Genomic DNA, 16,470 nt, shown 5'->3' on the forward strand with positions numbered 1-16,470 from the left:
GCAAACTTCTCCATAGGACGTTCTGCTTTCACCTGTAGGCTGTTGGTTTATGCCGATAGTTTTTTCTCTCACCTGCAAAGGAATGAATCCCAGAAGAATGGCATGGGGCTTTTCATCGTGCCCGTTCAATAGCTAAATAAACTTAAATATTCCTTTAATTGTTAAGTTACCACAGGGCAGGAGTCACTCACAGAGGAAGGACTCCTCTGAGTGTGAGCAGGACAATTTTCCTTACTGCTTTTTAATACTAACAGTAACAATGTTACCATGGCGACTGCCGCATCGCCTCGGTTATCTGGAAGATGCAGAGCGGCTGCTGAAAGATCCCATTACACTGACTAATGCCAGTGGTGCTCGAGGGAGGGAACACGCTCTAATACACAGAGATTTTTCTCACTGGTGATAATTGCTATCGTGGCTGAGACGTCGCTCCCAGGCTGCGCCGCGCTCAGACGAGCCGTGTGATCCCGGACAACTCGGGACAAAGCGGGGGAAAACCAGAAAGGCGGCAGGCGCGGGGGGGCCGTGGCAGGAGCACCCAGGAGTCTTGCGCTGGCGCCAGCATCAGGCGTGGTGTAGTGGCTTCCTGCTGAGCCTTGCATTTAAAGAGGGGCTTGGAGAGGTGTCGGTAGGAAGGGGCTGGTTTCGGTCTCCAGGGACCGGTTTGGAGCCTTATTCACACCTCAATCTTCTCAATCTTTGCCTGATGCAAACCAGCACCTGCACGGATCCAGGCTCTCGCTTATGGTGTGTATGAAAGGAAGTCCGAAATGTTGCTTGCCATCTTTCTGCCTGAGCCCAGAAATCATTCTTCTCCTCTGGCTGTAATGGGAAGGGAAGGGGATGGGTCATACCTGTCCTAGCCGGTCTCACAGCTTCGTGGGGGTAGATTGATGGAACCATTTGTGACCATCAGTGACAATTCGGAGCTGAGAGGATGAACCGAATGTGGATTTGTGGCTCAGCTGCCAGAAAACAGGTATTTCTCATCACATCCCTAGGTATGGTACTACCCTGCAAGGTTTCTTCTGGCTGGGTAAAAGTCTGTGGTTTTTGTAAGAGTTCCCAGCCAATATCTGGCTTTCTGGTACAGTCTAGGTCCCAAAAAGGTAAAGCCAGGAAGTTTCCATGTCTAAAACACCCACAAGAAAAGTATATTTTGATTTAAGTAGAACGTTCTATACGATTGGCTTAGGGACCACCTAGAAAAGCAAAGAAAAAAAGAAAAAAGAAGGCTCTTATATGAAATGGGTCATTCCTTAAAGTGTATCCTTGGTTTACATTCTTTTTTACAGACACACACACACATACATACTCTTTTGCAAAGTCAGAAAAATGACCTCAAATATATTTTATTTTTGCCATCTGCAAGCACTGAGTAATCAGCTGAAGAGATTTGTTCAGGGTTATTTTTTTCTTTTAACTGATTTTTGGAGAGGAGAAGAAAGTTAATTGCTATGCAGAAATTGTCTAAAAATGGAAGTCACAGAGAATACTCACATGACTAAGGGTTTGCGGGCTAGACCTACTGAATCCAAATTCTCCAAACCATGGTATATTGGAGAAAGAAGGGAATTACAGAGCAGAAACCTCAACTGACCCTTTGCTTTGGAACAAAATGCTTGAAAAACGATTTTCATAAGCGACTGCATGGCCATACCCATTCTGCTAATTACAAAATGTAATTGCAGTTTCCATTTAGTCTGAATGATTTCTTACACTGCATCTTTGTTTTCAACAACACAATGCCATGTGCCATTCTGGTACCTCTGCCACCCCACAGTAAACCCTATTTGTTGGGTAATTTTCTTGTCAGCTTTTGAGGTGGAATGAAACATGCTTAGTGCTAGTTTGGCTAATGTAGCAATAGGCACCAAATGGGATGGAGGAGGAAAGAGTTTTCAGCTGACTGAAGCCAAGGCAAAGTTTATTTTTGAGTCTTGTAGCCAAACCACAGAATGCTAAAAAAAAAAAATAATCAGGGAAATGAAATTCTTCACTCGTACATTTTTTTTTTCCGTGTAATGTTTCATTCTCTCTATTTATAAAGCAGCACAGGCTGCTGACTGAATGTTAAACAGACCTGAGCTCCCTCTTGTTAGTACTTGCAGATGTATTAAGCCTGTTGGGTCAGATGCACAGCTAATGGAACTGGCCTCATGCCTTTGAAGGCATCATAATCAGCTCGATTATTCATTTTTGTTGTTTGTTTTTAAAAGAGTAGCTTTTGTAAGTCATTTGCAGCAATAAAGCTCCACATTTCTGATTTAAAATGGAAAGGCTTTTAATTCTTAAGTTACCCAGGGAACACTTTGCTCACCAAGTCTTCACTTTGTCCTTGTATGAAGCACCCATGCACCCATGTAATAAGAATAAGTTTTTTAAGAGAAATGGGTGTACTGGACCATGAATGCTGACATATTATTAGCTTCATTTCCTGATCCATGGTGGCAGACATAGATGCTGAAATGCATGTGAATATGTTGACCTTCTTGAAGGAATGAACTTCCAATTGATTTCTTCTTTTTTCTTTCTGCACTGAACAAAGGTGTTTTAATTTGTGCAAGCTTGACCTTCAATTTTTTTTTAACTAAGAAGTCCCTGGGACTGGGGAGTGGTAGGGGCAAGTTATCTTGTGCCGTGGCATGTGAAGAGTTTAAATTGTTCTGGGCATTTTTAAATCCAGTCTTCTGTTGTTGATGGCTGATGAGGGAAATGGTAGTGTTACATGTAAAATCAAAATATAAGAAACTGATGTGGGAGGCAAATACACAAGAAAACATGCCTGGAGAAATACCATTTTGTGCCTTAGCCCAGTACATTGACACTCAAGTCTGAAAGGTTTGCTTTGAAGATTGCCCTGCCTGTGGAAGAAGGTAATTTCGTAAAGTAAACAGACCTCAGCTTTTCCCTAGAACCAACCTGATCCTTGGCTCTGGGATGGTGCTGGTGCTTGGGTGGTTTTGCACACACAGGCCCAGAAAAAGCCAAACTTTTGGGGACTTCTTAGGTGCTTGCAGCTTTGGGTGGATCTTGCTGGAGCATCTGTGAGTACCAGTGGGGAGCAAGGTGTGGAGCTGGACCTGAGTGTGTGTCAGGTGTCTAAGCAAGCCAGCAGCAGAGCAAGGAACCCAGCCTGCATTTCCCAAGTCTGTTGCCATGTGCTAATCCCTGGACCCGTTCTCGGGGCTCCTGATGCTTTTCCCACACCAAATCCAATGTGAGGGAAGCAGGGAGAGGGCATGATTTTGCATGTATGAGACTCTTCAGAGCTTGAGTATTGGCAGGCTAAGGTTAGGCAAGGAGACAATTTTATTGATGACTTGATTTATCTTGTATTCCTGTTGATGCATTTTAAAAGGGCCCTTGATGAGCTGAGGCATCCATTGTCACGTCTCGCGTGAAGTGACCGGAGGAACTGTCACAGCCGGGACTTTGCACGGTGCAATGGGAAATTGCAGCATGTCACTGATGAAAGGTTAGCTGTGGAGACGGTGTATCTGTCTGCTGCAATCCCACTAATTGAAAAACCATCTCAGATTAGTGATCTGGAAGGCAGCCCTCTTCCAGCATTGCTCAGCTCGTGAAATGGTATGTCGGGTGTTGTTAGCACCATGGGTTTGGGAAGAAAAGCGCCTTTATAAGAAGCGTTCCTGAGTCACCCTACTTTTTTAATTTTGTGGTTTTGCTTCTTTTCTTTGAAGGAAGCAGAGTTACAGAAATAAGGATGGAAGGCTTATGATAGTTGAAAAAGTTGGAAAAAAATTCTTGTAGGAGGAGAGGAAAAAGACCTTTAAAGACCTGTATAGCCTGCCAAAAAGGCCATGTATTTTTTTGGTGTTCCTAGAAACAGTATTATAGCATCTCAGTATACCAGCTTATTCTGATGAAGGATTTTTTTTTACGGCATTAAATGGCAGAAAAGAAAAAGCAAACCAAACAGAGCTTTTTATTTACTTAAGTGGAAATTCACTAATATTCAATGGTGGAAATATCCTTATTGAAAATGGCATTTTAGAACTTCCATAAGGAATGGGGGCTTGGAAACTGAGCCATGAATTTTCCGTTCAAGGGGTTTGACTTGGCACAGACAGACATCATGCAGACCGCAGCTGGCACCAGACACAGTTAAAAAGATCTGAGGCTATTAGTGCCTAAACAGCCACTAGCAATTATATTACATGATGGAGACTGGCTAATATAATTGAGCCAGCTAGTTATTGTGTGCATAATTTAATTATTTGACAAATTGCTTAGAAACACGGTGTTCTTGTTCCACATTCATGCTGCACTCACAGTATTACAAGGCACAGAGCAGAGGAATTGCTGGTGGGTATGTAGTCATCTTGGAAGATAGACACTTCTTTTTAAGATTTGCGAGCTTGGAGAGGTTCACTGGTATAGTTATGGTGGGGTGGTGTTTGCAGAGATGGGTAGAGCCAACGGGGACATGGCTGGGATAGCAAACTGGCTTAGAGACAGCTAGTGCTGTTTCAGACGGATACCTTTGAGGCTTTAGGGTAGTTGGAGAAATGACACTCTGTTTTCCTGTTTCACTCTGTGAGTCTTTTGGACTTTGATTGCTGGGCTGTGTGGGCTGAAAGGAACCCATAAAATAGTGGAGCAGATGTGAGATGTTTTTGGACCCCAAAATTATACCATCCTCATGGATGGTGTTCAGTGTTCTTAGGAGAAGTGGGGGCCAAATTGGTTATGTTTATGAATGCTAAGATAAAGGACCAAAAAAAAAAACCCCTTAAGCTTTGTGTAAGAAGCCATGCATCACTAAGGAGTATTTTCCCATAGCTCTGAAGATTTAGGTACATGACTAAGGACATTTCCCTCTTAGAAATGTGACAGATGCACTCAACCCCTTAACCAAACTAGCGGTGGTTTGGTACAGGCTCCAAAGGAGGTAAAGGCCTAAGCTGTAAATGGGCCACGAACTCCTCTAGTTTCAGTCTGTTCCCCGAAAACCCACAAAGGAGCAGAGTGACACAGCGAGCATCGACGTATATGAGCTTGGAACACTGGTCATGCAATTAACACATGAATAGTGGGTGGCTTTTCCAAGACTCATTTATCAAGGAACAAAGAAAGTTGTGGGTACAAGGAGTCTCATGCATACATTTCCCACTGCATGTAATTTGACTGAAAGCCAACCACTTTATTCCATGAATATGACAGCCTACGTGAGCCTTCTTTGAGCTCTCCCAGCTAAGCAGCCCGGCTGCACGGAGGTGATCTCCCCTTGAGCTGGGATGCCTCTCAGGGTTGCTCCTCAAGGCAGAGAGACCTTCTACCAGGGGCAGATCTTTGGTAAGTGACCGATATCGTGCATAACCTTGTAGTATGGTAACTTTGATTTGTGTCTTGGTAACTTTGATTTGTGCCATAGTAGTTTTGAATCATTGTTCACATGATTGTGCCGTACAGTAATAGAGTGAACCTTGCCATCTAACTTTGTTAAGTCACAGTTTTACAACATCCCATTAAAGCCACTTTTGCTAGTATCTTTGACAGTGATTCTTTAAGTGATCTAAATCACCCATTCACGACACGTGGCACTTAGGGACATGGTTTAGTGGTGGACTTGGCAAAGCTAAGTTAATAGCTGGACTTGATGATCTTCAAGGCCTTTTCCAATCTAAACGATTCTATGATTCTATGAACAAAGCATCTCCTAAGAAATTCTGCTTAAGAATCTGGGCACCATCTGGAATAAAGCTGTGCTGTAATAATAGAGGAAAAATCCTGTATCTTCTTGAACAGTACCCAGCAAATATGAGGACCCAATTGTGTCACTTTTTTCAGCTAGCCTTCCAAAATTTCCGAGGCTAAGCTCTTGGCCATAAAATCAGCAACTTATTACAAAAAGATTGTTAAAAATTAGGAGTGAAATGCCATTTTTGAAGAAGTGCATCCTAATAAATTTTATCTGCACAGCAGATCAGACTATATAACAGGGTGCTGGGTATTGCACTACACCATTTCTCTGTCTGAGTCTAAACAGTGGAGCAGCTCTTAGAATTGTGGAATTGTAGAAGGGACCTTTAAAGGTCATCTCACCCAACCCCCCTCCAATGAGCAGGGGCATCTTCAACTAGATCTTGTGGTGTATTTCAGAGTCCTTATCCCCTTGGTCAGTCCATCTGAGTGATCTGTCAGCCTCTGACTCCCTCCCTGCCTACACGCCTGGATTTTCTTACATTAGCAACCTGGATTCAAACGATGGGGTGGTTCACACTTGGATTTTATCCTGGCATAGAGGTGGGAGGCAGCCAGCGTAGACAGCTGATCTGGGAACTGGGAAGCGCTCCGAAGTCTTTCACTTTAACTGTAGGTTTCATGTCAAGATCTAATGTTGTCAATCTCACATCTAATTACCAGCTAGAAGTAGTTATGGGATGAAGGGGAAAAAATTATCTTCCTGAATTTTTCACTATCAAGCAGAAATCATTATAATGAGATGATGAGTGTATGAATGTATACTGAGATGCCCCTACAGCTGAAACCTTCCTACTGAACAGCAGGACCTCTGGGACTGGCCCTGTGGCAAATGTGTTGATGATTTTGTGATTTTTTTTTTCTTGCATGCAAGTTAACTAGGTTATCAATGGATTGGTAGGTTTCCAGGTGTAACGGCATTGCCATAAACTATGGAAAGAGCCTCGCTGCCTGTCCAAGCATAGCTTTTACGCCCTTCTGTGAAAATAACCTTTACAGAATTTCAAGGTTATAAACTTTGTTTATAACAAATTTTGCGTCATTCAGAGTCTTTCTTCTTCTACAAAGAGAAAAATTAAAAACAAGATAATTTCTTCAATGGAATTGCCTATTAAAAGTCACAAAATTTCACAATACCCAGTAACATTGAAGGCATCTTGGAAAACCAGACATGGCATTGGTGGTGGCATCCTTTCCTGACAAACCTGAATGTGAAGAGGGTGAGACTGCAGTGCAGGAAGGCGCAGAGACATCTGGCTTCTGAGGTCCCTTATTCCCATTACAGCTGCTAAGACTAGGAAAACTGCGCATAATTTTGTAGGGATTTTTCCACGGTAAATGATCTTTACCTGGGAATTAAACTGATCTCCTTCACAGTAACACAAAACTCTACACTCTGAGAGCATTAACTCTTCTCTGGGTGTTGCTTGTCTGGCTGTTTTTTCTATAGCCAGCAATGCTTTTGCTGGTTGTGGCATCTTATTGGCTGTACTCCTACTTTGAGTGTATATGTAACCACATATATTGTGTGCTCTGAGCAGTGGGAAAGCTGTCCAGAGACAAACATTTATTTGCCAGGTTTAGAAAAAAAACAATCATGCTTGATATCTAAGAAGTGCCACCCACGCTGATGAAAATCCCTGCTCGCTAGCCTCTCATAAGAGTTGCATGAGCACGGAAGAGAGATTCTACACTGTTTTCTACAGACAGATTGATGGAGATCACATCATCTGTTTGCATCCTGAGAATTGCTCCACTTAGGTGGGAAATGGAGGGTGGTTTCAAATGCCTGGGCACCTGGGGCTTGTGCCTCATTCACAAACAGCAGGCGGTTCCTGCTGAGTTCCTCCAAAGCTGGACTGAATGCAGGTTTTTTCCCCTCAAAGGGCAGGCAGCACGGTGATTTTCCAAGTGAATTTTAGACAGCAGATGATAAGTTTGCTGCTTGAGTATGAGCAATGATGGGTTTGAGCTTTAGTAGTGGAGTACGACTGCAGTGCTGTACCAGACTAGCTGACCATCTCATTTGGAAACCCATTTTAGTGACCAGAGGCAGATGTATCAGAGCGATATGTGAAAACCCAAAATGGACAATTTCTTACCCCTCTGAAGACATCTGAGCCTACAAAAGGTGCCTACTGATTTTAGCATCCTGTAGGAAACTAAAGGAGATTTATACACCTGACTGCCTTTGTGGATCTAGGTCTGACTGAGTGGTTCATGCCATCAAATACGAAAACTCAGTGGGGGAAGAGGTGTCTTCTGTTTTATTAAGCCCTACTTCAAGCCATGTGGAGGCTCTCCATATGAATGTCTAATTTTTTTTGAATCTTACTGAGCTCCTTCTGCCAACCATATTGTACAGAGTAATTTTGTTAGATTAATTGTGATTAATTTCACAGAATAATTGTGGTTTGGGTTAGAAAAAAATAACCCTTTACTTCTTCAGAAGGTGTTGCTTCACAGTTTTACAAAACTTCGACATCGTCTTCTGTGTTTCACTGTGGGGTGGCTTGCATCTGAATGCCCATGTTATTTTCTCTCCCTATCCAATTTTTTTATACCGAGTCTGCGCAGTGTGTGACACCATCAGTGGAGCCTGTGAACAAAACATAAAGGTGGAATGACAAGCCCTGACACCAGGGCCATGATCATAAGTTATATTCCTGCAGCTGCTAAATGCAAGTAATATGTGGCTTAAGTGGAAACAAAACCACCCCCCCCCCAACTCACCAGCACAGGTTGGATGCTGAATACTAATAGTGAGCTGTCTGCATCCAGTCCCCACTGGGAAAAAAAGTATTTGTCAACTCAGTTCAAACAGTGCATAAATTTGAGGGAACTGCCAACTGCTGACAGACCTTTCCACCACCTACACTGCCTGAAAATCCTTCCTTATGAATATCGCACACAGAATCACACACAGAATCATTAAGGTTGGAAAAGACCTTTAAGATCATCAAGGCCAACCATCAACCCAATGCCACCATGCCCACTAAACCATGTCCCGAAGTGCCACGTCCACTTGTTTTTTGAACACTTCCAGTGATGGGAGTGTCTGCCCACCTCCCTGGGCAGCCTGTTTCAATGCTTGGCCACTCCCTCCATAAAGAATTTTTTCCTAATATCCAATCTAAACCTCCCCTGGCACAAATATCTGCTCTGTGCAGTAGCATTCCCATCAACCCCTGTTCAGGATCCGCCTTTCTCCACTTCCTTTTTCCCCCCCAGGTATTTATTTCCAGAGAGTTCAGGTTTCCCAGGACTCTGAGGCACTGAAATACCTCACTGGTTTGTGTGACAGTCAGCACCAGCCCAACACTGGTGTGCAGCTACCTGCAGGCTCTGTAGCTCAGCAATTTATCAGTATTGCTGTCAAAGCCCCTAAGGCTTGATTTTTGGAGGGACCAGCAGCTCCCAGCTCTTGTTGACTTCCACAAGGAGTGAAGGGTGCATATCCTTTCTGAAAAATAAGGCCATAAACTGGAAAATCTTTGCAATAAGGAATAAAAATGTAGAAACTTTGCAATGGAAGTGGCTATTAAAAGAATGCCCTGCTGTTTGGATGTGGCATTGTTCTCTGGTTTGCTTTTAAATAAGGCTTTTCATTGTAGCTAGAGAGGGAAAAAGGGAATTTTTGATGAAAAAAGAACCCAACATGGGCAACTATTGAAATCAAAGACCGTAGAAAGGATACTTCGATGGACAGCATGAAAGCCAGGTTAGCTGGAACACCATTGCAATTAGATACCGTCTCACTGGAGCAAAACCTAGTGGCAACTTATGTCCTGTTGCCCGATGAGGATATATCTTTTTTTTATCCTTGCTCTCGTGAAAATGCAACATGTACTTCATCTATGGGAAAGGTCGGGAGGAGCCAAGCCATGTGCGCTGTTGCTGATGGGACGTTGACATCATCTTTCACGGCTTTTAAGGGCTTCTTTCCATGTTTTGTGGAGGCTGAGGAGTTTTTTTGTGTGGTAATGATGTTCTCTCTTCTCCATTCCAGCAGACACTCCCCTCGTAAGGGAACCTTTGGGAATCATATAAGACTTTGGGAGGGTACGGGCAAATCCCCCCCTGCTATTACCCACTCAAGCAAGTCACACGTGACAGATTCATGCCTGCGGCACTTCTAGGTTTTATCTGCTCACTAAATTTTATTTTCCCTCTGTGAGTGTTTATATTGCTTAGAGACTGCCAAGGTTCATGTTAATCATAAAAAAAAGTGGAGGTTTATTAGGTATTGAAGCTCTGTGATTCTTTGGTGTTTGAATGTTAATGCAGCTTTGTATGCTCTGGAATAGCTAGAGAGGTGGATCTTAGCTCTGGCGTGGCAAAATATCCAGGGAGTGGATTTTTCTCCCCTTTCCTCTGGGTTTTAACATCTTACATGACATTTCATCCCAGAGCAATTTTACACTGTATATCATCATGTGTAATATTGTGTCACGCTGTAATTTTGCAAGTGCATGAAACAGCAGGAGGGAGGTGAGAATGGGCTCAATTACACCCAGGAGGGAGGGGAGAGCGCAGCGGAGGGACCTGCTCCTGGGAGGTAATGAATTGGGTGTCAGCACTTTGCCAGAGCAGCACGACAGAGCAGGGGGAAGTTTATTCTTTTTAGGGGCTCAGTGGGCAGAGAAGAGGAAAGGCACCAGTCAAATCACATTACTAATGTTCATTTCCATAGGCTGTGTATGTATGTGGGACTTAACAAAAGAAGGGACATTCATTCTCGCTCCAAACGGCTCCATTCTTTCTTTTTCTGAAAGCTAAAGGAAGAACCTGGCTATTGTAACTGTCTCTGAATAACAAGTCTTCAAAGCAACTTTGGTGGCAACTCTTGGGGAAGGCAGACACAGAGTCATTCTAGGGGAGAGAGACATCCCATTGCTCAGGGATATTCCCCTTTCACAGTCTCTTCTCTGGGTGCCCTGAGGGATCCCTCTGGGATGGGGGAACTGTGATGCAGAAGGGGAGACAGGAACCGGGTAGGCATTAGGGCAGGAGGAATCGTGTGTGCAGGGTGTGTACATCCTGCTGGGGTGCAGCTCTTGCTAGCCCTGATGATGAAGACTGTATTTACGAAAGAAAGATAGAGGATGAGCAGCTTCTTATTGCTCAGGAACAAGAGGTACTTTTTCACGAAGTTATGCTGTATGCATTCCCAGGTGGCATTTAGTGTAATTTCATTGTTCTTTGTCTCTCTCTTTGCCCTGACCACAAGTTTGTTCCTTCAGGTTAACCTAAGCAAGACTTCTTTTTTTACAATGTACACTGTACATTGTATTTAGGACAGAGCAACAAAACTGGAGAGTCGAGTTTATTTTCTGAATTTCTAGCCAGGGTTGCTTTTTAAGCATTGGCTTTGGTAGAGCAAGATGTAGGTCTTGCTTTAGTGCCTTCAAACTAACCTCGAAGAGGACGTGTGTCTTTGTCGTCTTTGTGTTACTACGTAAATTGCCATCAGAGGAAGTAACAGGCCTAATATGCTCCTCTTTTAAATGATGAAAAGTTGATGGACATTTATTCTACAGGAGGAAATACTCTTCCACATTGGCCTGCCAAAGCAAGGTTGTGATGGGTCTTCTTGGAGAGGGTTCTTTTTCCTAGGTCTCCTATTGGAAACAGTAGATAGTGTTGGCATACTTAATCCAGGAAGTCTCTGCTTTTGACTATACTTTTTCAAAGTGACATTTTAACATTTTTTTCAGGTGTAATATGACTTTTCTTTGAGGCAGAAATCATGGCAAATTCCATTCCATCTCCCTTAAATCTAACTGAGACTTCTTCCTCTTCAGCACTATGAAAAGGGACATGGCTTCCCCAGATTGAGAATCCATGGGCTACCATAAAGCTGGTCTGAAATATATCCATGCAAACTTGCAGTCAAGTTTGCTTAGATGGAGAGGAGGTGGAGCCCATATTTGCTTGGTCAGACAAGTGCAATTCATACGACTGTACTCCTTTTCTACCAGCTATCTTTTCAGCACTCCAGGACTCTTACACATGTTCTCTGATGAGAGCCAGCAGCAAGTGCTACTCCCTCTGCAGCTACTTTTTGCTTAATTGACCCATTTTGCAGCAAATTAGGCCCCAAGGAGTAAACTAATATGAGTAGTTATTCTGAAAGGCGGGTTGGGGCTTCTGTGAACTGTTCATCGCTTCATATAGTCTCCATACCTCTGTCTTTCCTGACTTTTGAACTGGATGTGTTGAGTTAGATTTACCACCATACATGCAGGTTTACCTTCAGTCTTTTTGTCTTAAAACAGCCGCCAGAATTGTAGCTTTTGACCTTCCAGCCTTGCAGGTGGCATTGCCAGGGCTGCTTTAGCTTCTCTGAGTAATAGTCCCAATGTGTTGTGTGAGATGTAGGAATAATCTCACCAGGCAGTGCATCTTTCTGCAGGATTGATGAGGGTGAGAAGTCTTTTCCTGCGCTGCAAGCAATTGCAGTGGCCCCTTTGAGTCTGTGCAGGGATTGCTTGTCATACAGGTTCTCAGAGTTACAGCTGCTATAATGACCAAAGGCAAGAACTAGAGCAAAATTCAGTGTGAACCAATATTAAGCAATTTGTGTATCTTTATTGATATAATATTACTAATATTACATAACATTATTGTTATATAAATAATATATTGATGAATTGTGAGATGTGGCTAGCTTGCTCTTTATTGGCTACTGTTCCTGACAAGCCTGTCCTCTGTACTGTAGGAATGATCTCTGTATTTCACCACTTTCTACCATCACCAGTCTCCTATACATTAGTTAAGGAACAACTTCTGCCTATACCTACTATTCGATTTCCTTGAACACCCATGTAAGAATAAAGAGGGTTGTGACATAACTGTAACAACCAAAGGGTGGATGAACCCTGAATTACTAGATAGAGCTGAAAAATTTGTGGCTTTTCCTTGCTAGAGCAGTAAATGATAGTGATTGCCTTTAGAACTTGGTATGCACAGCCCTGACATTGGGGCAGGGCATGTTTTTGAGGATGAGCACATGCATGGTACGATGGTAGCATGCCTGCAGGCAGGGGCATTAGCCGCGGGCAGGCACACAGTCCCTGCCACCTCCTGCCATTGCAGTTCTCTCAGTGGATGGGTTTCGATGTGACCAGGGAAAATTTGCAGCCCTGGTCTTGACTTCTGGTGCCATAATGGCAAAGTGGGATTCTGAAGCCAATAGAGTGAGATTGTGTGTAGAAAAGAGCCTCACTGATTTCTATCCCTCCTGTAAACCTGTGCCTGCCTCAAACTTTTGCTGTAGGAACCTCCTCAGGGTGAGCTCTCACAGACTGACCCAGCACAGGAACATTGCAGCCCCTTCCCCATGCAGGCAAACAAAACGCGTGCTGCTGGTGCTCAGTCCCAGCAACCCGGAGCAAACTGGGGAGCTCCCAAGCTCCCTCCCCATGTTGCTGGCCGTGCAACAGCTTTAAATGTTTCCCCTACTGCTGTTCCCACCCTCATCATCTCTGTAAGTGAGTTCATTCGACTAGGAACTCTAGTTTGCATGGTAACACTGGAGCCCCAAGGATTATGATATTTTTTCATGTCAATCCAGATCAGTGTGAGACAGCAGCCTCGACAGGATGGGTTGCTGTAATTTAGGCAGTAGAAGTCCAGAGTCGTTTATGCCGCATTTGTGGAATTGCCAGCTGGGACCAAGAAAGCTTTAGGGAAGGGGAGAGTGAGAGTGCATTTGGGACCCTTGCTCAGTCCTTAGGGGAGGACACAGCTCAGCTGAAATCAGGGATCCAGTCCAGACATCTGAATGGGGCCAGGAAACTTGCTGCTGAATGAACTATTTAAGAAGGACCTGGAAGGGCTGGAGAGAAGGGAGCCACAGCAAAGAAAGGGAATGGTGCAGCAAAGTAACCTGCTTGGGAATGAGGAGAGGGGGAATATTTGAGCCCCAGAGAGGGTATTGTGTCTGGTGCCTCCAACACCGGCATCTGCTCTTGGACGTGCTGTGGGATTTAGATGCTGGGCTTTGTCGATGGTGGGGTAGTCTCCTTTTACAGCTTTGATAAATGGAGAAGGATCCTCTTTCTCCTGCCCTCCCTTCTGCAAGGTACTCAAGGCACAACTTACCCTTGTTGCATGGCCCAGAAGGCACAAAGGGATGTGTGCCACAAAGGCTTCGTTCTACCTGCTCACCTACCTCCGCTGTCAGAAAAGCAGGCTCTCGCCATGGTTGTAAGGCAGCTTCTCTGCAGATTGGATCCCGAATGTGGACTCCGGCTGCTGGTGGATCCTGCTGGGCCAGCAGATGATGCTGCTGGTCGAACAGCTGAGAACATGGGAACACAAAGCCACCGAGAGCACCACATGCCTCAGCAAACCCCATACATTTGCAAGGGGTTAAACACAGGAACGTGCACTCCTGAAGGTCTGGGGGCGGGGGGAATGATGAGGGAATTCAGGGCTATCGGGTCTAACATTCATTCAATTACCATGCTTAGTTAAGTGCTGCACAGTGGAGTGAAGACTGCAGTCTGTTGGGGTGGCTGTTACTATAAGTCATTTAATTATGAGGTTGCTCATATGCCTTTTTAACATATGTAGAGTAACATTATCCCTCTTTTGTAGGTCACTATTCTCATAAGTCTGGCTCTTGCATTCCTTGCTTGCATAGTGTTTCTTGTGGTATACAAAGCCTTTACTTACGACCACAGTTGCCCAGATGGATTTGTTTATAAGGTAAGAAACTTCAGATGGATGAATTGCCTGAGATAATGATAGGCTGTAATTGACTACATGGTTACAGTCTAGTCTGCTTTTTTGACCAGGCCAAACAGAACATTTGGCAAGAATGTGTTGAAATGGGAAAAGTGTTATGGGAAATGTGGACTTGCATCTGCCTCCATCAGCTACTGTTACACTGTAATTGTTTGGATTAGCATTTGGTGAACACTGCAGACAGATGTTCAGGAACAATCCCTCATATTTGTGAATAGATTTATTGCAGCTGGAATCCCACATTTGCTTCCCACACGTTCAAGTGACTGAGGTTTACTGGCATACATTTTAATGCAAAGCAAACTCCTAGAGTGCTGGCACATGTGTCCTTTGTGAAAGAAATTTGAATTTGCCTATGTAGTTCATTCTTAGGTGCTTTTGAGCCTCTATCAAGAACAAAACCACGTAACTTAATTGCTAAAACACGGCTGCCCAGTTGTTTTATACTGAATATTCACAGAAAACTATTTGCCCGGTCTATTGAGATGTAGGAAAAAAAAAAAAAGGTTTGCAAAATAGTTCACTGACTCCTTACTGTGAATAAACTCACAAACTCACAGGAGTCTTGACCACACTGGGTGTAGTCTGTGAGCTGGAAAATCGAGTAAGGATGTTGGTGCATTGGTCATTGTGAATTATTCTCTTAGCTTACATAAAAATGAAGTTAGGACAGAGTCATGAATTTCAGAATCAGATCCAAACCTGAACTTCTGAAAGGATTAAAGGTTTTGGACTCAGATTTCAGCTAGTCACACTGAACTGGGAGTTGAGGTATCTCATAATTTAATAATAATTGCACGTGGGACCCCTTGTGTCCTTGGTGCTACTTCGACTCCAGCGAATAGATTGCTCTTTTACAGCCGTTGCAAAGCAAATGGTTTTATCTGTGCAGTTCTTAGCGGACAAGTGTCCACGCTAGCGCAGCGGAGACGCACGGGCAGTGTCTGCACAGACAAGAAGCTCTGACAAGGGCTGGCCCGTTGGGCTGCACTTCCCGCCGTGCCCGACCAAGGTGGTCATCCTACAGGTCAGAGATAACACACCGCAACAGAGCAGCACGTAAGCAGCTTGCTCTGCCGCTGCCTGTCCTTTACGTGTCTGAGGATTAATTCTGGACTTTGCTCTACAGAGCTTTCAGTCCAGCACGTGGTAAGAGCTGCTCAGCCAGCCCTGCCAGGACTCCAGCAAGGGGCCTCGGTCTCTCTGCGTGCCAGGAACGTACCAAACCGGCCAGACCTTCATTTTACAGTCCCCATTTGCCATCCAGGGATGAAATCAGCCTGCAATCAGGGTTGCCAATAGCAACAGGTTTTGAAGGCTGCTGCCCGTCTCTAATCTTCGTGCGCTCCCAAGGCACTGGAAGGCAGTCGGGGCTGTGCAGCAGACGCTCCCGCTGCAGCAAGTCTGAGTGCCAACAGCTAACCCTGAGATTTTTAAAGCGAGAGCCTGAGGCGGATGGGACCTCTCTTTACCTCTCTTGCTTTCTCCCTGCTTCCAGCACAAGCGGTGCATCCCGGCCTCACTGGACGCGTACTACTCTGCACAGGATTCCAACTCCCGGGGCAGGTTCTATACCGTCATCAGCCACTACAGCATGGCCAAGCAGACCAGCTCCCGGGCCGTATCGCCCTGGCTGTCTTCAGGATCGGTAAACCACGAAGCCAAGGCTGCCAAGACAGAAGGTCATTAAAGTTAACGAGTCGTGATGGGCAAAGTGGGAGGGTGGGGGGACAACACCATGTCTATACTGCATTGCTGTAGCTGAGGGTGCTGTGCTAACAGCACGACAGGAATAAATAAAACGCGCGTGCAGGAGTCATCTTAATGGATATTTCTTTTTGTGCATTGTTCTTGTTGATTTGTAACCGCGTCGAGCTCTTGTACAAAGGCATGTTTGATGTTGACTGTACCTTACAATGTAAAAATATTTTTAAATCATTGCTTAACTATTTGTTAGAAAAAGAAATTAAAAAACAAAAAAAGCAAATT

General features: G+C 44.2%; 1 protein-coding gene across 1 annotated transcript in view; it reads left to right on the plus strand.

Moving 5' to 3' along the window:
- The window catches only part of NSG2 (neuronal vesicle trafficking associated 2), a gene marked incomplete at both ends in the record, with an annotated part of 36,443 nt that extends 20,272 nt beyond the window's left edge, over positions 1–16,171 (plus strand). Inside the window, 2 exons of the mRNA XM_082006178.1 lie at positions 14,332–14,442; positions 15,980–16,171. Coding sequence (XP_081862304.1) covers positions 14,332–14,442; positions 15,980–16,171 — 303 coding nt within the window. The remainder of the gene's footprint in view (positions 1–14,331; positions 14,443–15,979) is intronic.
- Positions 16,172–16,470: the final 299 nt, after the last annotated feature.

This window comes from Phaethon aethereus (assembly GCF_964289735.1).
Source record: "Phaethon aethereus genome assembly, chromosome: 14".
Taxonomy (NCBI): domain Eukaryota; kingdom Metazoa; phylum Chordata; class Aves; order Phaethontiformes; family Phaethontidae; genus Phaethon; species Phaethon aethereus.